This window comes from Ursus arctos, unplaced genomic scaffold, assembly GCF_023065955.2.
Source record: "Ursus arctos isolate Adak ecotype North America unplaced genomic scaffold, UrsArc2.0 scaffold_17, whole genome shotgun sequence".
NCBI classification, from domain to species: domain Eukaryota; kingdom Metazoa; phylum Chordata; class Mammalia; order Carnivora; family Ursidae; genus Ursus; species Ursus arctos.
The window spans coordinates 45,763,746-45,786,181 of NW_026622841.1; the positions used below are offsets into that span (position 1 = coordinate 45,763,746).

The window sequence follows — 22,436 nt, forward strand, 5'->3', positions numbered from 1 at the left end:
TAAACTGTCCTTTCAGGACAGCATACCATGTAGTAGATCAAAAAGTTGAGAATCTAATCAGTCCAGCATACCCCGTGGAGGGCAAGTGGATGTTGATGGAGTGAAGTTGGAGCCATCGTTCAGTCAGAATACATGTATTTCGCACCCACTCTAGAAGAGGCATTATGGACATAAGGATAACAATGATCAAAAGATAACCAAAGTTTCCCCATGTTGACAGCTCTATTTTCAATAGCAAATAATGAGAAGCTAACATAGGGAATATTGTGAAGCTGTCTAAATTGATGATTGTGGAGATTAAACGTAGTAACATGGCAAGAGGTTGTTAATCCATAGAACGTGGTAGAAATCTGTGTACCCCAGGAGCAGTTTCCATTAGGGTGGTGTAATTGTGGCTCCTGTGCTTATCACAGTAAAGCACGGGACTCCCGAAAGCAGGTCAGTGTGCATGTGTGCTCCCTCACGAGACCAGGGGCCTTGAAGGCTGGGACCAGCTTCCCTGTTCTGTGTCCCTGGCACCTGGACTGGATCAGAGTCAAGAGGGACGGTGATGTGGTTGTGCTGCGGGAATGCAGGACTAACGAAGCAGCAGCTTCTGCAGCTAACGGTGAGGCTGAGGGGAGACAGTTCTGCCCCCCGTCAAGTCAGCATGGTGAGCCTCGACCGAGAACCTGAAGGAGAGCAGACGGCTTGTGGTTCTCATGAAAACCCGTGTGCTTCCGCAGGGGCATACCGCCGGAGAAGGCCACCCCGGTCCTTACCGCTTCTTCTCAAGCCGCGGGGAAATCCTCTTGGGTTTAGAGAGGGCCAGGGGATTACCTGGGGCTTGAAGAAAGCCCTTCATTAAGAAGGTGAACGTTCTAACGTGTGAATCTCGTTTTTCCCTTGTTTTCCTTCTTCATCAGAATTGTCACTGTGACACTCCCTTTACCTTCAGCGCAAAACATGTCCATAAATTACAAAGCACAGAATTCAGAGAAGCATTCTTCTCTTCCTGAAATTACACCTCAACAACGTATGTGTAGTAATTAGGGCAGTTTTTTAAAGAGACCTCTGATTTTAGGTTTAGAAAGGCTGGGTTTAAGATGTCCGTAGGTAATTTATTTGTCACTTTATAATAAATTTTAAATGCCCTTTTGTTTGTCGTAAATCATGTTTTTTGCTGGCCCTGTTATCTGTGAGATCAGACAAAATATAGTTTACTCTTTCTTTAGATGTCCATCCTGTTTTTATAACCTAATGAACCTGTTTTGCGAGCTGACATGTAGCCCCCGGCAAAGGCAGTTTCTGAACGTTACAGAAACTGAAGATTATGTTGATCCTGTTACAAACCAGACGAAAACAAACGTTAAAGAATTACAGTACTATGTCGGAGAGAGTTTTGCCAATGGTGAGTAAACTCTTAATTATTCCCTTTTTCGTTATTGGTATCAGGACAGTGGATGCAGTTGTTCCTTTCTGTCATCAGCTGTGTGAAAATGATAATTTTTAATTCCGTTGGCTGTGAAACCGAGTTGTTGCCTCGCGTATATCTAAGGGACTTGAGCTACAACCCGTAACACAATCCCTTTGAAGTATTTGCTTGACTCCTTCCTGACTGTAAGTTCCCACATAGAAATTTTGAGCGCGTGTGAGTTTATTTCTGTACATTTTGGAAGCCATTAGAACTTTGTTTCTAGTGGATGTGAATTGTGTAACACCATGAATTGCTGCAAAACTTGAGGAGAGGGTGTGGAAGGGTAAAGCAGAGGAGGGGAGATTTGATGCTGAAGAAACATGTTTGCATAAGGAAGAGTAAGCAGATACAACAGCAGGAGAAAGGGATCCATAACAGCTAGAAATCATAGGACAGTCTGAGAAAGACCATCTAGCGTTTGTTGAAAATGATCGAAATGAAAGAGTTCTGTACTGTAATGGTGGGTACAATCATGACACATTTGCCAAAACTCATAGAATGTACTACACCTAGAATGAACGCTAAAATAGACAGTGGACTTCGGGTGACAGTGATGTGTTATCATAGGTTCACCAGTTGTAACATATGCACGACTCGGGTGCTGTTGATAGTGGTGAGTTTGTGCTTGTGTTGAGGCAGGAGTTATATGAGAATTCTCAATTTTACTGTGAACCTAAAACTCCTCTTTAAAAAAAAAATTATTTGAAAGAGAGCAGAGAGCACAAGTGGGGGGCGAGGGGCAAAGGGAGACACAGAAGCAGACTACTCGGGGCTGGATCCCAGGGCTCCGAGAACATGACCTGACCAGAGGCAGACACCCAACTGACTGAGCCACCCAGGCGCCCCATCTAAAAGTCCTCTTTAAGAAGTGCATTAAAAAATAAATAGGGGCACCTGGGTGGCTGAGTCAGTTGAGCATCTGGCTTGGGCTCACGTCATGATCTCAGGGTTCTGGGATTGGGCCCCGCATCAGGCTCACCGCTCAGGGGGGAATCTGCTCGTCCTTCTGCCTCTTCCTCTCCCTCTGCCCCTCCACCCACTTATGCTCGTTCACGCGCTCTCAAATAAAATCTTTAAAAAATAAAAAATAAGTAATTGGAGGTACTAAATGCTAACTAAGAGGAGGATGGATAAATACAGTGGAGCATAGTCATAGTCTGTAATAGAATCCTTAAAACTTAAAATGTATGAATTAGTTATGTCACTCGAATGACTTAAAAAATTGAAAATAAGTTACAGGATATATGTAGCATGTTTCTATTAGAAATAATACTGCATATCTGTGGACACAGCATATCATGAAAGTGCACAAATGTGCACAGAAAGGTAAACATCAAATTCACGTGATTTACCTTCAGGAAGGGCATGTTTTCATAGGGAAGGGTAGTCAGGGGACTTCAAATAGGTGAACTGTGTGGCAGGTGAATTGTATTGCAATAAAGCTGTTAAAAAATCCATGTGTAAATATAGCGCAGAAAAACTACAAAACTCTAAAGATGAGTATCTGAAAAAGAAGTAGAAAAAAGAAATCGTTTTAAAAGAATGCCATTTGGAGATTTTCTTACGAGCAGTGACAGAGGCCAGAAGGTCCTGGAATAATCATAGTTCTAAGGCAGTCACTCTCCCCGAACTGCCTTTCAAGAGTGAGGGTCAGACACAATGGATTTACTAAGTATTTCCTTGAAGTTTAGGGAAAAAGGTCCCGGGAAGTTTCTAACGAGTAGGTGTGCTGTCTAAAATGGGGTATCTCTTGATCGGATGGGGGCCCCCAAATGTGGGACGGGATGAGGACCGGCTGTGAAGTGAAAAAAATCACCTGAGGCAGAACGAAGGGGGTAGCAAGCTATGGACTACACCTGGGGCGGGGGGGTGGGAAGCAGGGGAGCGGCAGGCACCCCGCAAAGGAAAGGCTGTCTGCACCTGCCCTGAGGCGGTGGGTGGGCTGTTTTTAAAGGCGGAAGGTGAGGAGGAATGGCAGGTGAGGAGGAATGGCGAGTATGGCATTCTCCTTGGTGACTGTGCCTGGTTGTGAGTAGCCCATTGGTCAGTTGGGGCTTGTGGATATTTGGAGGTGGGTCACCCGACGGGCCCTTTCTGCAATGCCACTGGCGGCCTCGACAGCAAGGGCTGGGCAGTGAAGGTTAATCCAGGACCCATTACTACTACTTTTTCACGTGCCAAAGGTCATTGACATCGTCCTTATTTTGTGTGTTGTCTTTATGTGTACTAAAATGTAGTCATTTCACACGTGACCTCTGCCCTAACACCAGTTTCCTCCTGTAAGTTCCAAACTCTTCAGCCTACACTTTGCTGCCCCAGATTTGTGGAACGAGCTTCACTGCCTGAAGAGACACTGAGGTTCTTCCTTCCCCTTCCTCGGCCTTAGTGCGGGGCTCTCTGCAGTGGGGATAAGACTTCTCTGAGCTGCGGGCGATGATGTAAAGCCTTTCCTGTGTGTTTTTATGTTTGAGTTGCTTGGACTCCAGCCCAGCATAATAGTGGCAGGGTGATGAGTCTGTGTCGGGGGTCAGCTCCACTCCTGCCCCGAGTGTTTACTGTCCGCCCCCCCCCCCCACCATTGGCTTCGGGGCGCCTCGCAGAGCTCTTCTGTGAGCTCTCCCCCGGTGACTAAAGCAACTCGGCGTTTCAGCCCTTTTCCCTCCTTCCTCTGCCAGCCATGTACAACGCCTGCCGGGACGTGGAGGCCCCCTCGAGTAATGACAAAGCCCTGGGGCTCCTGTGTGGGAAGGACGCGGAAGCCTGCAACGCCACCAACTGGATCGAGTACATGTTCAACAAGGACAACGGCCAGGCGCCTTTCACCATCACACCCATTTTCTCAGGTAGACAGTCAAGTTGGGCATTTATGATGTGGCTTTAGAGCCCAGGAACCTTGATCTGCAACAGGAAGATAGACAAATTCAGATAACTAGTTCCTGGGCTTTCCCTCCCGCCAGAGAGGTAACTAGAACATTCTCTCCCTGCCTGTGATTAATTTAGGGGCTGGCGGTGGGTGAGCACGAAGGGGAAGGAATTGCCTGCAGGTGTTGCTGCCCAATTGAAAGAATGAGCCTGGGTTTTTGTTTTGTAGTTTAAAAAAAAAAAAAGACCAAAGCATTATTACAAAGGCCTTTTAAAGAGCTCTGCAATCCTGTTAGACGCACTTCTCGATGGAGGTTTACCACGGAGTGTGGGGTACTTCGATCTCAGGGACAGACCTTGTGCCCGAAGTTATTGGAAGGAACTCAAGACTTTTACAGGACGAGGCAGCAGAACGTCATGTGATCAGACGGAAGCCTCCGGTCCTTTTTGCTCTTCCAGTGGCGGCCCGTGTGTCGTCCGTGTGCTTTGTCACTGGGTTTCAATGTCAGCGAGCGCAAACTTTGTCGTTTGTTCTACTGAGATTCATTCAAGCCCATCCTCCCTGCAGATGTTCCGGCCCATGGGATGGAGCCCATGAACAATGCCACCAAGGGCTGTGACGAGTCTGTGGACGAGGTCACGGGGCCGTGCAGCTGCCAGGACTGCTCGGCCGTGTGTGGCCCCAAGCCCCAGCCGCCGCCGCCTCCGGCTCCCTGGAGAATCTTGGGCCTGGACGCCATGTACGTCATCATGTGGACCACCTACATGGCGTTCTTGCTGGTGTTTTTTGGAGCCTTTTTTGCCGTGTGGTGCTACAGGTGAGCAGTTTTGTGTGTTCCCCAGGGCGAGGAGAGCAAGCTGATCCAAGTGGCACTTCCAGCTTTTGCCTGGCCGTCCTTGATTGATTAAACGGAGAAACAAGTATCACGTGAACACACTCCGTGATTGCTTATGTCCTATAGTTAATTAGTGAATAGTCGGAGGCCTGGTTAGACATTTAAACCTTTGAAGTTGGTTTCATTGATTTATTCCAAACAATGAGTGATTTTTAAAGCACTGTGCGCTACCCACCGACTCTTCAGCAGAAAGTGTTAGGAGCTGAGTCTGATTCAAAACTAATTAAATGCAGTATTGTCTACAGTCCTTTTATATTTGCATCTTGATCAGGAAGTACATTTTCTTTACGTTTTTGTTTTGAAAAATGTTAGACTTACCAGGAAGGTGCAAAAATAGTAGAGTATATATGTATACGTGTATCCTTTACGCAGCTTCGCCAATGTTAGGACTTCCGTCACCCACAGTATGTAATGATCAGAACCACAGAAGTGGTGTTGGTGTGCAAGTATTAGCTAAACCACACGCTTCGTTCAAATAGCACCGGTTTTTCCTCTGCCGCCCTGTTCTGTTTAGGACCCCACTCCACATTCACTTTTTGCTCACTACTCTGCCCCAGTCTGTGACAGTTTCTGGAATTTTTTACGGCCTTGACATTTTTGGTGAGTGCTGGGCAGTTATTTTGTTGCAGAATGTCCCTCAGTCAGGCTTTATCTGATCTTCTCTCTCGTGATCAGATTGAGGTTACGTGTTTGCAACAAGAATGTCATAGAAGCGATGTGTCTTTCTCAGCATCTCGTTTCGGTGCTACACGATCTCGATATGTCTCTTCACTGGGCGTCTGCTGGGTTTCTCTCCTGTAGAGTGGCTGCTTCTCCCTTTGGAGTTGATCAGTAGCTTAAGGGAGAGAGGTCAAAACTGTGCTAATACCTTGTTTGTCCTGAAACTGTCCACTGATCAACATCCACTGGCGGCTCTTGTCTGCCACAGTTACTCGTGTGGCCTTTGCTGGACAGTGATTTGGTGGTTTTATATTTCTTCTCCCATTACTAATTGGACTTAACTCTGCATAGACAGTTGTCCTTTCTGCTCTACTTAATTATTGATTGAATTACACTGACATTATGGACTTTTTTTTTTTTTTTTAATTTTATGGGCTCTGTCCAACTGCCATTTGTTTTGTCGCTCAGATTTTTCCAGTCTTGACCACCGAGAGCACCTTCTGGTTGACTCCTGTGTTTTGTTTTCAACATGCGCCCACCTTTGTTAAGCCTGTTCTTATTTTCTGGACTCACAAGATGTTCCAGCCTCATCTCGTATTCTCCCTGCCCCAGCCCTGGAGTCCGCCTCTTCTGCAAGGAGCCCTGGTTCCTTGTGTTGGAGACCAGTGTTTAGAACACTGCTCTAGACGCTGGGTCTGTGCTTTGCTGCTGCAGCGTAGCGTCCGCAGCTTTTACAGGACCCAAAGCCTTAAACCTAAATGAAGGCTACAAGGTGAAACTATCCTTTATTAATCTGTTTCTTAAATACCTTCTTAGGGGCGCCCGGGTGGCGCAGTCGGTTTAGCATCTGACTCTTGGTTTCAGCTCAGGTCGTGATCTCAGGGTCATGAGATCGAGCCCCGCATGGGTCTCCACCCCTCAGTGTGCAGTCTGCTAAAGCTTCTCTCTCCCTCTGCCTCCCCCCCACCCGCCCAACTCTGTGCTCGTTCGCTCTCTTGCACTCTGTCTCTCAAATAAATCCTAAAGAAAAATACCTTTTTGAATTTTCTCCTGAGACTAGTGAGCAGAACTTAGAGCAAAGGAACCTGGGGGGAAAAGACAGCAGTTCAGGAGGAAGAAAACAGAATGAGGAAGTGAGCTTTAAATGGGGTTACAGGACTGTCAGAAAAACAGCTTCATTATGTCAAAGGTCCGCTAATACTGCTTACATGCTTCTGTTTTTCAGAAAACGCTATTTTGTCTCCGAGTACACCCCGATTGATAGCAACATCGCTTTCTCTGTAAATGCCAGTGACAAAGGTGGGCACATCTGTACTTACACGGCTAGGCTTTTGTGGGCTCGGGTGTTGGTTTCCTCAGCAAGCGGTCATGCACCATTCAGGGCTAGGCGCTCTGCTCACGTCAAGGACACGGCTGTGATCCAGACGGACCGGTCCTTGCCTCTGGATGATCATCGTAGGCTAGTTAGGCACCGGGGTAAGAGCTGTGGAGGGGCTGGCGGGGTCGGCGGAGAGCAGGTGCAGCCGCAAAGCTGGACGCGAACTGCTCTGGACGGAGTGCTCAGAGCACTCTGCTCCCGTGCGAGCATCGTTCCCCTGTCGGGTGGGGATGGCTGTCACGGTGGGCAGGCAAGGACGGTGGCGTCCTGAGCAGATAGCTGCTGAGGGGGTGGGGGGAGCAGTGCAGGATCTCTGCCACCCCCGGTGGGGGCACAGTTCCCGCCCCACGAGGCAGTAGCTGACACTTTCCCTGTTCCGCCTTTCAGGAATGGCTTGGCTCTTAACCTCCACCCTTCCTCCCTCTCCCGCTCTTCCAGGGGAGGCGTCCTGCTGCGACGCACTTGGTGCGGCCTTCGAGGGCTATCTGAGGCGGCTCTTCTCCCAGTGGGGCTCTTTCTGCGTCCGGAACCCGGGCTGCATAATCTTCTTCTCCCTGGCCTTCATTGCCGCCTGTTCTTCGGGCCTGGTGTTTGTCCGGGTCACGACCAACCCAGTGGACCTGTGGTCAGCCCCCGGCAGCCGGGCGCGCCTGGAGAAAGAGTACTTTGACACGCACTTTGGGCCCTTCTTCCGCACGGAACAGCTCATCATCCAGGCCCCCAACACCAGCGTGCACACTTACCAGCCGTACCCCTCGGGATCCGACGTGCCCTTCGGACCCCCGCTCGACATAGGGATCTTGCACCAGGTAACGTGCTCTTCGCAGAAATCAGCCCCGGGAACCCGGGGGTGTGTTAACTGGCATTTACACGTGGACCAGTTCTATCTGACATGGGGTTGGGGCTGAACGTAGTGGGAGAGCTCGAAAATCTCAACAGTGAAAAAGGAAAGGTGCTTTTCGTTTGCTTTTCAAGAAAGTGAATGCTGGATGTTGAACTTGGTGAAAGATTGACTGCTTGTGTATTTACTTCATACAGCGGGGCTGGCTTCTTTCTTGACGTTGAGATGAGCATTTCTCTATTGAAGCAGAATGTATTTTATAATTTGCTTTAATTTTTCCCTTGATGATTGAAAAGTAGTGTGCCAGGACCCCAAGGAATGAGGCCTCTCACGCTGTGCTGGGGGCCAAGGAAGGAGCTACTGCTGACCCTCCCTGCAGGAATGAATTTATCATTGCCTGAATGTGGGCCCCAGTCTGCATTTGTTTTTTTTTTTTTGTTTTTTTTTAAATGATTTTTTATTATATTATGTTAGTCACCATACAGTACATCCCCGGTTTCCGATGTAAGGCTCGATGATTCATTAGTTGTGTATAACACCCAGTGCACCATGCAATACGTGCCCTCCTTACTACCCATCACCGGTCTATCCCATTCCCCCACCCCCCTCCCCTCTGAAGTCCTCAGTTTGTTTCTCATAGTCCATAGTCTCTCATGTTTCATTCCCCCTTCTGATTACCCCCCCCCCTTTCTTTATCCCAGCCTGCATTTGGAATGAGATCCGTCCTGTTCTCTTAGAGAGGGATTTAAACCCTCCCATTTTCCCTTGTCACACTTGCCCTGGAGAACTCTACTTACGAATAAATGGCACCCCACTGATATTTTTTAATGAACAGTTGCACGATCACGTGATTTTTTTTCCTTTAAATATGGCTCTTGCCTACAGAAAGTATCTTGAAAAACATCAGAATGGTCTCAAGACTTAAACAGAATCTTTTCTCCACCCAGTGACTGTTGGTTTTTTCCAGCTTGTTGCAAAAGATGAACAAAGTAGTTTGTTTATCTCCAGAAACATATTCTCTATTAGAAAATACGGGAATATGGGGCACCTGGGTGGCTCAGTCGGTTAAGCGTCTGCCTTCGGCTCGGGTCCTGGTCCTGGGATCGAGCCCCACATCAGGCTCTCTGCTCAGCGGGGAGTCTGCTTCTCCCTCTCACTCTGCCTGCTACTCCCCCTGTTTGTACTCTCTCTCTGTCAAATAAATAAATAAAATCTTAAAAAACAAAAACAAAGGGAGATCTCTTTAAAGGAGAAAAAAAGGAAGAAAATATACGTAAACAATGGTAGCACAGAGCAAGGCAGGAGGGGGCATTTTGTTGATAAGAGGGTGTGTCGGGAGGACCAGGCACATTGCCCCCTCTTCCCTCTGTGGCCCTGTGGCTCACCACTCAGGAGTGGAAGGGGAGCTATTCATGTAACCTGTACGGAGGTCTGTCCTGGTGACGGTGTCCCCTCCCGCCTCTCAGGACGCCTCTCAGCAGGGTCCCTCTCCCAGCTGGCTGTCTCTAAGAGGGGGCCCCTGGTGCCATCAGATATGTTACCACAGCACGTCTTAGTCTTCTCCCTTGTGTGAAGAAGCATTTTCCCCAAATACTTTTTATCTTCTGACCTGTCAGGGCATTAGTCACAACCTGAGAGAAATCTGATGTTTCTGGATTTATTTTTAAAATCTTCTTTCAGGTTCTTGACTTACAGACCGCCATTGAAAACATCACTGCATTTTATAACAACGAGACCGTGACACTTCAAGACATCTGCGTGGCCCCCCTCTCACCCTATAACAAGAACTGCACCATCTTGAGCGTGTTAAATTACTTCCAGAACAGCCATTCCGTGCTGGACCACGAAATCGGCGATGACTTCTTTGTGTACGCGGATTACCACACGCACTTGCTATACTGTGTACGGTACGTGGCGGGAGACGGCCCATTCATTCATCCCACCAGCCTGGGAGCGCTGCTCTCACCACACGCTGTTGTTGGTGCCGGAGACCTAGCAGTGAGCACACAGCATGATTCTGCTCTGCGAAGCTCACGTTCTAATGGAGGGAGACCAACACTGAATAGATAGAAGTGTGCCCGGACGCCAGGTAGAGATGAGAGCTCTGGGGAAGTGAAGCCAGGCAAGGAGATGAGTGCAGTGGGGTGGTGTGCTGCTTGAGGTGGCGTGGTCACCTGCTCACACGGAGAAGAGAGGAAGGAGCCTGTGAATATTGGAGGGAAAAGTGTTCCAGGTCCACAGGCCGCAGGTACAAAGGTCCTGGGGTGGGAGTGTTCCTAGTGTATAATCAAGGAGGGGCAGGTACTACTCAGCCGTAAACTCGTGCCTAGAAAGATAGCACACAGTTGCACCTGCCACACCACCAGTGGTGTCCTAGTACAAAAACAGAAGCCTATAGTGCTTTTTCTTGTCTTTGAAATACGAATTTACACCATGATATCAAATTGTTTTTACAACGTTGGGGCACCTGGGTGGCTCAGTCAGTTAAGCATCTGACTCTTGGTTTCAGCTCAGATCATGATCTCGGGGTTGTGGGATCGAGCCCCACGTCAGGCTCCACGTTCAGTGTGGAGTCTGCTGGAGATTGTCTTCCTTGCCCTCTGCCTCCCCCTCTGCCCCTCTCATGCACGTGTGTGTGTACTCTCTCTCTCTCAAAATGTGCAGTGTCTGCTTGAGAAGTGAGGGTAGTAGGTTGCTGTACCGTTGACTGGAGGGCACCGAAGCTCCTTCCCATCGGAGGCCCGTCTAGCTGGGCAGGCTGCAGTTTTCATTGGCATTAGTCACGGTGCTTGGTGACCTGTGAGGTGCTGTTTAGGCCTGTGCCTGTAGCCGGCAGAGCAGCCTGCTGTCCCTGAATGCCCTGACGTGGCCTGAAGACAGTCGTTCAGCCAGTCACACAGCCACCATGGCTGTTGTGTCACCTTGGGAACAGAGAAATTATTCTTTGTCACTTTTTTTAAAAATTTGTTTATTTTAGAGAGGGCCAGAGTGTATATGCGAGTCAGGGGAGGCACAGAGGGAGAGATTCTTTCGAGCAGACTCCCCACTGAGCACGGAGCTGGACACGGGTCTCGATCCCACAACCCATGAGATCATGACCTGAGCTGAAACCAAGAGTCAGATGCCCAACCGACCGAGCCACCCAGGTGCCCCTGTTCCTTGTCATTTTGAGTGTGCTGTCAACTAACCGCATCTCTGGAGCCAGCCGTCCTGACATCTGGTCTGGAGGCCGTAAGCTCAGTTCTGTTTTTGTTACTGGGATGTGATCTTGAGGTGGTTGGGCTGTGTTTGCTCTGTTTCAAGGAGGTCACCTCTGAAAATGTGAGCTCTCCCCATAAAACAGTAAGTGCGTGCCCATATATGCTAAACCAGCCTTCTCCACAGGATAGATGGTCCAGGGCAGCCATGGGCAATTTGAAAATGGAAAAAAAATTAATACTCTTCAATGTTGATATTTAAAGGAGAAAGCTGTTTACTTCCTGTCTTACAAAATGGAAGTCAACAAAGTTTTGGCAGGAGATGCAGGAGACTAGTGTTTTATCCAAGGGGGGGTGCAGGTCACATCAGTGCAGAAGCGCTGCTGTGGGCGACTTCACTCCCACCCGCAGATCTTTGTTTGCTCTTCTGTGTCTCCGGCTCTCACCTCCCTCCCCAACTTCTCGTGGGCTTTTCCCCCGGGGGTCCTGCAGGAATGGCAAACCCGGCGCACCCAGAACTGAGCGCGGATCTCCTTCCTCCCCCGTACCCCCTGTATCGTGTGATGGCGCCAACATCTACCAGTTACTCAAACTCAAGGCTGTATCTCCGCTTCCTTCCTCATCCTTACCTCCCTCATGTAATTCTTGTGGATTTTAACCTCAGGATGAGCTCTCAAGTCCATGATGTGGTGGCAGGGTCCCATGTGTGGGCGGATGGGACTCAGCTTCTGGCTGCATCCCTGCAGCCTGTTTGCCCCAAGCGGGTGGCCTGACCCCCAGTCTGAGCCCATCAGCCACGGGCTCTGATGGGCCAAGCTTCAGGTTATCTGTGAGAACCTTCCTGAGTGCCCAGCAGAGGTCTGGCTTAGGATGTGTCCCGGATGGCTGGTCCCTCCACTGGCTGTCTTCACGGCACCACCATTGCCTCGACCCTTGCATGAACCTGACGGGTCTGCAGGCTTTTCTGCCCCTTTCCTTTCCACTTCTAGACCATCTTCCATTTTACCACCTGAGTTATCTTTCTAAAACAGCTCACGACATCCTTTTTCCCCAGGTCTCTCATTGTTCCCCAGGGCCTGCAGGGTAATAATCCAAACCACACAGCAGGGCACTTAATGCTTTTTTCCATTGTCTGTCCCTCACCCTTTCCAGCCCCGGCCCTTCTCTCAGAAGTCCTCCCCTCTGTGGGCGCCCCATGTTCTAGCCAGGACTTCTGTGGCTCCTCACGCGGCCATCTTGTTGCTCTCTTCTCTCGCGTCCCTGTTCTCGCTCTTCTCTTCCCACGTTGTGGTCGTAGGAGCACCCTCAACTACCGCCCCACTCCTCGGTGAACTCTCCCCAGCCCTTGAGACCTGCTGCTGGACAGCCTCCTCGTTTCGGTGGCAGTCTTCTCTGTGTGTTGGCTGCTCCCTCCTCTGCTCCAAGCACCGCGGGGGCTCCGTTCCCGCGTGTGACATGCGCTGTGCGATGCCGACCGCACGCGCTGGGTGTGCTGCCTCTCGCTCGGTGATTCTGGCCTCCCAAAGGCGAGTGCTGACCGCATTACTCCCCTAAGGCGCCACAGGGCCCACATCGTACCTAGGATATCTAGGATATCGTCGGCATCTTGAACTGTTTGTCGTGTAAATGTTTAGGTGTCTGTGACGTCTTGAGGCTTGTTCTAACTGGGAGGTGTTTCTAAACTTCTTCGCAGGGCTCCTGCCTCTCTGAATGATACCAGTTTGCTCCATGATCCTTGCCTGGGTACGTTTGGTGGGCCCGTGTTCCCGTGGCTTGTGTTAGGAGGCTATGATGGTAAGTAAGAGAAGCTTCTACTTTTTCTATTAGATAAAGTAGTCTCGGTTCTGTCACTAAGAGTCAAGTGGTAGTCATGAAGATTTCATAAATTGAGCAGTCTTATTAGTTTCCTGTCTCTTAAATCCCAAGCGTAGGCTTGCTTTGGGCTTTGGCTTTGGGTTTTCATTTGGGTTTAAAAGAAGTCGGTGGTGTTAGCCTTCTTAAGCTCACACTTTGGGAGGCTGTCAAAAGCGAAGGGCTTTTCGCTGGAGTATTGCAATTGTGCACCTCCACATAATTCATTGTTCAGTTTTAAGGAGTTCAGGGAACCCTTAGGGAGTCCGTGGACCTCAGTTAAGAACATCTGTGGGCCGGGGCGCCTGGGTGGCACAGCGGTTAAGCGTCTGCCTTCGGCTCAGGGCGTGATCCCGGCGTTGTGGGATGTGATCCCGGCGTTGTGGGATCGAGCCCCACATCAGGCTCCTCCGCTATGAGCCTGCTTCTTCCTCTCCCACTCCCCCTGCTTGTGTTCCCTCTCTCGCTGGCTGTCTCTATCTCTGTCGAATAAATAAATAAAATCTTAAAAAAAAAAAGAACATCTGTGGGCCGCCTGGATGGCTCAGTCAGTGAAGCATCTGCCTTCAGCTCAGGTCATGATCCCAGGGTCCTGGGATCGAGCCCCGCATTGGGCTCCCTGCTCAGTGGAGAGTCTACTTCTCCCTCTCCCTCTGCCTACCACTCAACCCTGCTTGTGCTCTCTCTCTCTCTGTCAAATAAATAAAATCTTAAGAAAAAAAAGAATATCTATAATAGGAGAGAGATAATATGTGAGATACGGGGAAAAAGAAACAAAGTTCTATGTTTTCTTCGTAAACCAGTCAGTTAAGAATTGAGACACTTCTGTAGGGGGAGGAGCAGCGGGTTTGCTCTTTGCTGGTTGGTTCTGGAATAGACTGCACCAGGTATGATGGGGTCATGATTCAGGTGACACTTCTGGCATCTGAAGCCTAATTATAAGCAGCTCAACAGGTTTTTCTCCAGCCTAAGGAAGAGGCCAATTAGATGTTGTTCTCCTCACCCAGTGGGAGGGAGAAGTCCTATCTATATTTAAATTTTACTCTTCCTCATAAAATGCCACCTTTAATTGGTGGAGAAAATATGGCGTCACCAACTGGCGAACCACAGCCATCAAAATTAAATTTGATCTCTGCCTTATTCCTTCCATCCATATAAACTCCAGATGTGTCAAAAACAGATGTAAGAAGTGAAGCTATTAAAGATCTAGAAGAAAATACCGGAAGAATTTTTTTTAAATAGTTTTAAAATGGAGAGGGCGTTTCTAAGCAAGACACAAAACCCAGAAGCCACAGAAGGAAACATTGATGAATTTGACTACATAAAAATTTAAAATTCCTATGTGGAAAACAAGCATCCTAAAGTTAAGAAAATTAAAAAGGCAACTAAACCAGAGGGGGAAGAAAAACAGTATACATAATGGACAGCGTGTCCTTAATATATAAAGGGCTCTTGTGAAAAAAAAAGGTTAGCAACCCAGAAGAAAAGTGGGTAAAGCCATGTGAACGTTAACAAAAGAACAAATACACAGGGCTGTTCATTATATGGGGAAAATGCCCAGTCTCACTCCTAGATAGTGAAGTGCACCTCACTTCAATCTTTCTACCTAACACGGGCAAGACCTAAGAGTTTGATAAACCCTCTGTGGGCGAGTGTGGTGGGGACCCCATTGTTAGTGGGAGTGTAAATGGGTCCTAGAATGTAAGCTCCAGGAAGGAGGGATTTTCCTCTCTCCTGTTCACTGATACATATCCAGAGCACCAAAAATAATGCCTGGCGCGAAGCAGCGTCTCAGTAATGTGTCTTGTTGAATAAAGAAATGAAAAAGAGGATAGCCTCTTTGAAGGGCAGTTTGGGGGAATTTATCAAAATTACAGTTGCACGGTTGATTCAGTGCTTGTACTTGTACGAATTGATTCTCCGAATATGTACTTTACACATGAAAAGTATTTATCAGGTTATTCTTTGTAGTACTTTTATTTATAATTATAAAAATTGCAAAAATGTCCATCAACTGGAGGTTGGTTAAATTATACTAGAAAATATGATATAGCAGAAAAAATAAAGAAGCTCTTTATGTGCTAAAATGGAGCCATCTCCAAGATACAAATTAAAAAATGTGCAGAACAGGGTCCTGGGATTGAGCCCCGCATCGGGCTCCTTGCTCAGCAGAGAGCCTGCTTCTTCCTCTCCCTCTCCCCCCTGCTTGTGAGCTCTCACTCACTCTCTCTCACAAATAAATGAATAAAATCTTAAAATAAAAAAAAATATATATATATATATATGTATATATTTTACAAAAAAAAAGGACAAAAACATATATGTTTGCTTGAGCATGCATGGAGTGTCTCTGGAAATGTTTCAGATGGGGGGGAGGAGAACTAAGAGCGTAGAACAAGGACTGGGGAAGGAGAGACTGCACAGATCACCTTTCTGCTTGAAATTTTTACCACGCACATGCTATGTAGTTTAAAAAAAAAAAAAGTTGTTACTCATCCTGAATGAAACCGCCCCCGTCAGACAGAGCACCCTTTTTATTCATATTAACTGAGCTGCAGAGACTATGCCAGTGAACTCCTGGGTTTTGTTCCCAGAGCGCAGTCTACAGCCCCCGTGAAAAATCAGTCACCTCACAGTCTCGTGATGTTCCCTCGTGTTCGTCTAATTTTCTGCCTGATTCTTATCTTCTTGGTGTCACATTTTTTCCTTTCTAGATCAAAACTACAATAATGCCACAGCCCTTGTGATTACCTTTCCCGTCAATAATTACTACAATGATACAGAGAAGCTCCAGAGGGCCCAGGCCTGGGAGAAAGAGTGAGTTTGCTCTCTTCGTTCTGGGGGAAACTGGGCACGAACAGAATGCACTGAAACCGCATTCAGCTAAATTAACCAACGGCAGATGTGAGCCATTTTTTTTTTCCTGCTTGGTACTAATGATGCTAAGAAAAAGATCTGTAAACATTGTGTGAGTAGATGTCCCTGCACAGGGATGCAGAAGTCTCCGTGCGAAATGTTCCACGCACACGTCTCTCCCAGGAAGCCACCAGGAACAAGCTGGATGCACATTAGTGAGGGACTAAAGAGAGGTGAATAGATGGTTCCAGATGTAGGACGTAAAAGCTGCAGTCAGCGTGGCTAGGGAAATACATGCTATCCATGCTGCCCATCCCTAGAAAACATCTCAAGCGTGGGACCCGGGAAATCGTTAACTCTTTATAGCTTTCAGTGCTTTTTTTTTTTCCCCCTAACAGCTTTGTTGGAATACAAGTCCCATACCATACATTTCACCCAATTAAAGTGTGTGATCCAGTGTATTCACGGATATGCAACTGTCACCACAGTGAATTTGAGAACTTTTTTTTCTCTTTTACTCTCAAAAAGAAACGCCATCTCCTTTAGCTATCACCTCCCGTCCTCATCCTCCCACCTCCCAGCCCCGTGCAACCATTGGTCTGCTTCCTGTCTCCGTACGTTATTGTACTCTGGACGTTTACATGAATGGAGGCATATACGTGGACTTCTGGGTCTGGCTCCCTTCACTTCGCGTGTTTCCAAGGTCCGTCCAAGTTACAGCACGTGTCGGGCCCTCATTCCTTTTTTACGGCTGCGTAATGCTTCATCCTGTGGATGTGCCACGTTTTTATCCAGCTGTCAGTTGATGCACATTTGAGTGGTTCCTACCTTTTGGCCATGATGGAAAATGCCACCGTAGACATTCATATACAAGTTTTTGTGTGAACTTAATATGTTTTCATTTCTCTTGGATATATACCTAAGAATAGAATTGCTGGGACATATGTAACACTTAGAAGAACTTCCAGATTGTTTTAGATGGTGGCTGCACCATTTTCTCTTCCCACCAGCCTGTACGAGGGGCCCTATTTCTCCACATCCTCGTAAACACTTGTTTTTTTTGTTTTTTTAAGATTTTATTTATTTGGCAGAGACAGTGAGAGAGGGAACACAAGCAGGGGGAGTGGGAGAGGGAGAAGCAGGCTTCCCGCCGAGGAGGGAGCCTGATGCGGGTCTCGATCCCAGGACCCTGGGATCATGACCTGAGCCGAAGGCAGATGCTTAATGACTGAGCCACCCAGGCGCCCCCATGAACACTTGTTATGTGACCTTTTGGTTCTGGCCGTCCTAGTGGGTGTGGGGTGGTATCTCATTGTGGTTTTGCTTTGCATTTCCCTGATGGCTACTGATTTCAAGCTTTTTTTGTGCTTTACTGGCCATCTGTATAACTTCCTTTGGAGGAATGTCTGTTCTTATCCTTTGCCCATTTTTAACTGGATTATTTGTATTTTTATGATTAATTATAAGAATTCTTATATATTCTACAAGTCTGCTATCAGCTATATGATTTCCAGGTATTTGCTACCATTTTCTTTGTTTTCTTGCTGGTGTCTGGTGAGGGCCAAGTTTTTAGTTTTGAAGTCCAGGTTTTCTAAGTTTTTTCTTTTATTGCTCAGACTTTTGGTGTCATGTCTGAGGAGCTATGCCTAATCCAAGGACATGGCGATTTATGCCTGTGTCTCCTTCAGAGGGTTTTAGCTCTCACATGTAGGTCTTTGATCCACTTGAGTTCATTTTTTTACGTAATGTGCTATCCACATGATCCCAGGCCATTCGTTGAGAAGATGACTCTGTTTCACTGGATAGTCTTGTCACCTTGTTGAAAATTAGGTGACCGCAGATACGTGGTTTCTTTCTTTCTGCCTGTCCTTGTGCTCGTACCACACTGGCTTGATCACTGTCATTTTGTAGAAAGTGTGGAATCGAGACGTGTGTGTCCTCCTCCTCTGTTCTTGAAAAAGAAGGGTTTGGCTCTTCTGGGCCCCTTTCAATTCCAAATGTGAATTTTAGAATCAGCGTATCTTTCTAGGAAGAAGTCAGCTGGGATTCTGATAGGGATTGTATCGAATTTGTAAATCAGCTTTTAAAAGTTTGTTTCATGAGCATATATCTTTATTATAATAGCTTCGTTTAGAAATCCTTTTTAGTAAAAAAAGAAATGAGACCATCAACCAACTTTTTTTTTAATGGGATGCTTCATGAATTTGCATGTCGTCTTTACACAGGGGCCATGCTAATCTTCTCTGTATCATTCCAATTTTGGTATATGTGCTGCCAAAGCCACCACCAACTTTTAAACTTGTTCTAAACTTGTTTCAAGTGATGGAACTTCAGCATGTCTGGAACTTTGATCTGGGGGTGTCTCACCTTCTGGTCTCCCCTGTCAAAAATCCTAATATTAGGGTACAGGTTAAGTAAGCGTGGCTTTTGTGTCCTAGAGGTCGGGAAGAAGTTTCTCACTTAGCAGTCACTAAGTTTTAACTAAAAACATAAAATTTGTTCACTCTTTTAGGTTTATTAATTTTGTGAAAAACTACGAGAATCCTAATCTGACCATTTCTTTCACTACCGAGCGAAGTATTGAGGATGAACTGAATCGTGAAAGTAACGGTGATGTCTTCACTGTTCTCATCAGCTATGCTGTCATGTTTCTGTACATTTCCATAGCCTTGGGCCACATCAAAAGCTGTAGCAGATTTCTAGTAAGTGGTGTGTGTTGTATGTTGGAGAAAAATGACCATGCACAGCACGATGTCATATTTTTGCCTCTATTTTTTTTTTAAGAAAGGGAGAGGGAGGAGGGGCAGAGGGAGAGAGAAAGAGAAAGAGAAAATCCTAAGCAGGCCCCACGCCCAGCAGGAGCCTGACCCTGGATTTCATGACCCGGAGGTCATGACCTGAGCCGAAATCGAGAGTCGGACGCTTACCCAACTGAGCGATCCGGGCACCCCTGCCTCTGCTTAGTTAATCCTAATTCATTATGTTCAAAGCTGGTTTACAGTCCCCTGTTTTCATTGTATGTAATATTTTCTATTTCCCGCATGTGTTTTCTTCAGTTCCAAATTTTTGGTTTATTTTAAACTTAAAATTTATTTCCCATAATCCAGTTTTTCCTAATTTGACCACACCATTACCTAGGAAGACCTAGAACATTTTTCACATCTTTTCTCAAACTCGGAGAGGACTTTTCACTCCAAATCGGCTACACCCAAAAAGAGGTAAAATGAGGACCTTGTAGTCCTAGGACAAATGATGGTCTGACGATTCGTCTCTGTCGCGCGTCTCAGGTGGATTCTAAAATCTCCCTCGGCGTCGCCGGGATCCTCATCGTGCTGAGCTCAGTGGCGTGCTCACTGGGCATCTTCAGCTACATCGGGGTCCCCCTCACCCTCATTGTGATCGAAGTCATCCCTTTCCTGGTGCTGGCTGTCGGGGTGGACAACATCTTCATTCTGGTGCAGACCTACCAGGTGTGTCTTCCTAGTCTCACAGAGCTTGCCCTCTGACCAAGCACGGGGCTCCATTAATGGCTCTTCCGCTCCACGCGGCGTACTCGTGAGTGTGGACACTGAGGAAACTTCGCTGCTGATTGGTGTCCATAACTTGTCCGGGACATTTTGAGACCGAGAAGTTCATTCTTCTCTTTGGTTGTGGGGAATAGATATAAAGTGAGAATTGAATTTTAAAGTTTTTTGTTTTTTTTTGTTTTTTTTTTGTTTTTTTGTAATTCGAGAGAGAGAGAGATTGCAGAGAGAGCAGGAAGGAGCAGAGGGAGAGGGACCAGCAGGCTCTGCGCTGAGCACGGAGCCCGACTCAGGGCTCAATCCCAGGACCCTGAGATCATGACCTGAGCTGAAACCAGGAGTCAGATGCTTAACCGACTGAGCCACCCAGGAGCCCTGAGAATTCAGTTTTAAATATGTGTGCAAGAAGGGCTTGCATGCTTGCGAAAAATATTTTGGATACGACTGTTATTAAAGTGAGTCTCCAATAGTGTAGGAAAATCAAAGATTCGTCAGAGATGCCACGAAAAAGATAGGGCAGCACAGGACCTGTTGATGTAGAAAATGGTCTCAGTCATGATTTTTTCTCTGCTGGTCGCCTTACTTGGAGACTCAGGGGCACATAAGAGTGTCAGTGGTCCAGCCACCTGCAGCCTGCATCCGTGTGTTTTCCTGATAAGATGATCCAGTCTTTCTTTGAGCTTCTCACCTGTTACCTAGCTCAGGGGTTTAGTGAAACCCTGGATGGATTATCATGACAAGTTATGGGTCCACCATCAAAGTTTATCTACAATAAGTAAAAGCTCCTAATCATTTTTCTTTACCATTGAGTTGACACAAAGCAACAAAGAAGCAAAGAGATGGCATTGTTATTTAGAAATGTTAATGGCCCATGTTTTGTTTTATGTTTTTTTAAGCGTGATGAACGTCTTCAAGGAGAAACTCTGGATCAGCAGCTGGGCAGGGTCCTAGGAGAAGTGGCTCCTAGTATGTTCCTGTCATCCTTTTCAGAGGCTGTAGCGTTTTTCTTAGGTAATTAGTCTTTGAATTCTACCAATCCCACCATTTTCCTTTTTTTTTTTTCATATATCATTATCTATCATCTACCTATGAATCTATGTATGTATCTATAGTGATAACGGTTCTGGAGGTTACACAACTGTTCACTTTATAACTTTTTTAAATTGCGTATTTATTTTAGATTCCCTTAAGAAATTTATTTTAAAAACAGAACTAAAGAAAGCCCAACAATATAAGGTCCCTCCTTCTCTACTCCGTAGAGCTACAAATATTAACAGTTGATGTTTTTAGTTTATCATTATAAATTTACTTAATGTGGTTATGCCCCATTCTTTTTTTTTTTTTTTATGTTAGTCACCATACAGTACGTCATTAGTTTTTGATGTCGTGTTCCGTGATTCATTATTTGCGTATAACACCCAGTGCTCCATGCAATACGTGCCCTCCTTACTACCCATCACCGGCCTATCCCAATCCCCCACCCTCCTCCCCTCTGAAGCCCTCAGTTTGTTTCCCAGAGTCCATAGTCTCTCATGGTTCATTCCCCCTTCTGTTTACCCCCCCTTCATTCTTCCCTTCCTTCTCCTACCGATCTCCCTGCTATTCCTTATGTTCCATAATGAGTGAAACCATATGATAATTGTCTTTCTCTGCTTGACTTATTTCACTTAATATAATCTCCTCCAGTCCCGTCCATGTTGCTGCAAATGTTGGGTAATCGTTCTTTCTGATGGCTGAGTAATATTCCATTGTGTATATGGACCACATCTCCTTTATCCATTCGTCTGTTGAAGGGCATCTCGGCTCCTTCCACAGTTTAGCTATTCAATCCCACCATTTTCTGAGCCTGAGAGTAGAAGGATCTGGGTATCTGAATGTGTCCCTTTGTGTTGCTTCCTTGTTTAAACTTTATTCTGTAATCAGAAAGTATCAGACTAGACCGCAAGAAAAACTAGTGGCATATCTTGGGTATCATTTTGGAAGTGTCCTCTTTCTTTTCTTTTTTTTTTTTAGAGGGGGGAGGGGCAGAGGGGGAGAGAGCATCTCAAGCAGGCCCCACCCCCAGTGCAGAGCCTGATGCGCTGCCCAATCTCACGACTCAGATCATGACCTGAGCTGAAATCAAGAGTTGGCTGCTTAACCAGCTGAGCCACCCAGGCGGCCCTTGTGTTTCTCATGTGGTTTCATGGCAGTGTTGGTGTTGGGGTCCCGGATGACAGATAACCTAGAACTCCTCTGCCACTTCCCCTTTTTGGCACCCGTGGCAAATGTTGATCTTTGAAAACGACATTCCCACGTCCCCCCCAGGAGCCTTGTCAACACCGCACTCTGAGCAAAATCCACAGGCACAATCTTCTTCGTCCATCCACACAAGTCACCAGGGAAGCAGCCTCGTTAACGAGCAGAGGTCCTTGGACCTCACCTTACTACGAGGAGCCAGAATAAGCTGGAACAAAAACCAGCCCTTCCGTATTTCTTGCCTATGGAGAAATCACCAAACAGCCTTACTAGCAGGGCTGTCTGCCCGCCGTCTGCTGTGTGGTAACGGGAGGACGAGAGAACCGAGCGTCTGAGCAGGAGGCCAGATCGGAAACACGAGCGTGGGCCCCCTCACACAGGGCTGCTGTCGGCCCGTCGAAGGCGGGTCTACAAACAGCCGCGCGCCAGCTCAGGTCTTCATTTCCACCGGGCAGTGCGCTCTCACGCCTGTGGGCCTTCTGCTTCCTTTTCATGGACGCAGGTGCAAAACAGGTTCTTCTCCCTTGTCTCATCAGAAAATGTGATGAGACAAGCAGCTGACCCTGTGCCTCAAGACTGCAGTGACTGGGGGGACGGTAGGAGCGGTGGGCACAGGTCTGAAAGAGGCAGTTACATGTTGCTGGCCCAGTGCTGCTGGGTCCTTTTTTTTTTCTTTC

General features: G+C 47.1%; 1 protein-coding gene and 1 non-coding gene across 3 annotated transcripts in view; one reads left to right on the forward strand and one right to left on the reverse strand.

Annotated features, from left to right (window-relative positions):
- The window catches only part of NPC1 (NPC intracellular cholesterol transporter 1), a 49,787-nt gene that overhangs the window by 17,434 nt on the left and 9,917 nt on the right, over positions 1–22,436 (forward strand). For both annotated transcript variants that reach the window (XM_044383199.3, XM_057313189.1), the window contains exons 4-14: positions 1,215–1,390; positions 4,132–4,299; positions 4,887–5,136; positions 7,100–7,173; positions 7,691–8,061; positions 9,774–10,000; positions 12,984–13,084; positions 15,856–15,958; positions 18,510–18,699; positions 19,285–19,467; positions 20,418–20,532. In XM_044383199.3, coding sequence (XP_044239134.2) covers positions 1,215–1,390; positions 4,132–4,299; positions 4,887–5,136; positions 7,100–7,173; positions 7,691–8,061; positions 9,774–10,000; positions 12,984–13,084; positions 15,856–15,958; positions 18,510–18,699; positions 19,285–19,467; positions 20,418–20,532 — 1,958 coding nt within the window. The remainder of the gene's footprint in view (positions 1–1,214; positions 1,391–4,131; positions 4,300–4,886; positions 5,137–7,099; positions 7,174–7,690; positions 8,062–9,773; positions 10,001–12,983; positions 13,085–15,855; positions 15,959–18,509; positions 18,700–19,284; positions 19,468–20,417; positions 20,533–22,436) is intronic.
- LOC113253588 (U6 spliceosomal RNA) lies at positions 18,178–18,281 on the reverse strand. The gene has a single exon (XR_003315479.2). It is a non-coding gene; the product is annotated as a U6 spliceosomal RNA (small nuclear RNA).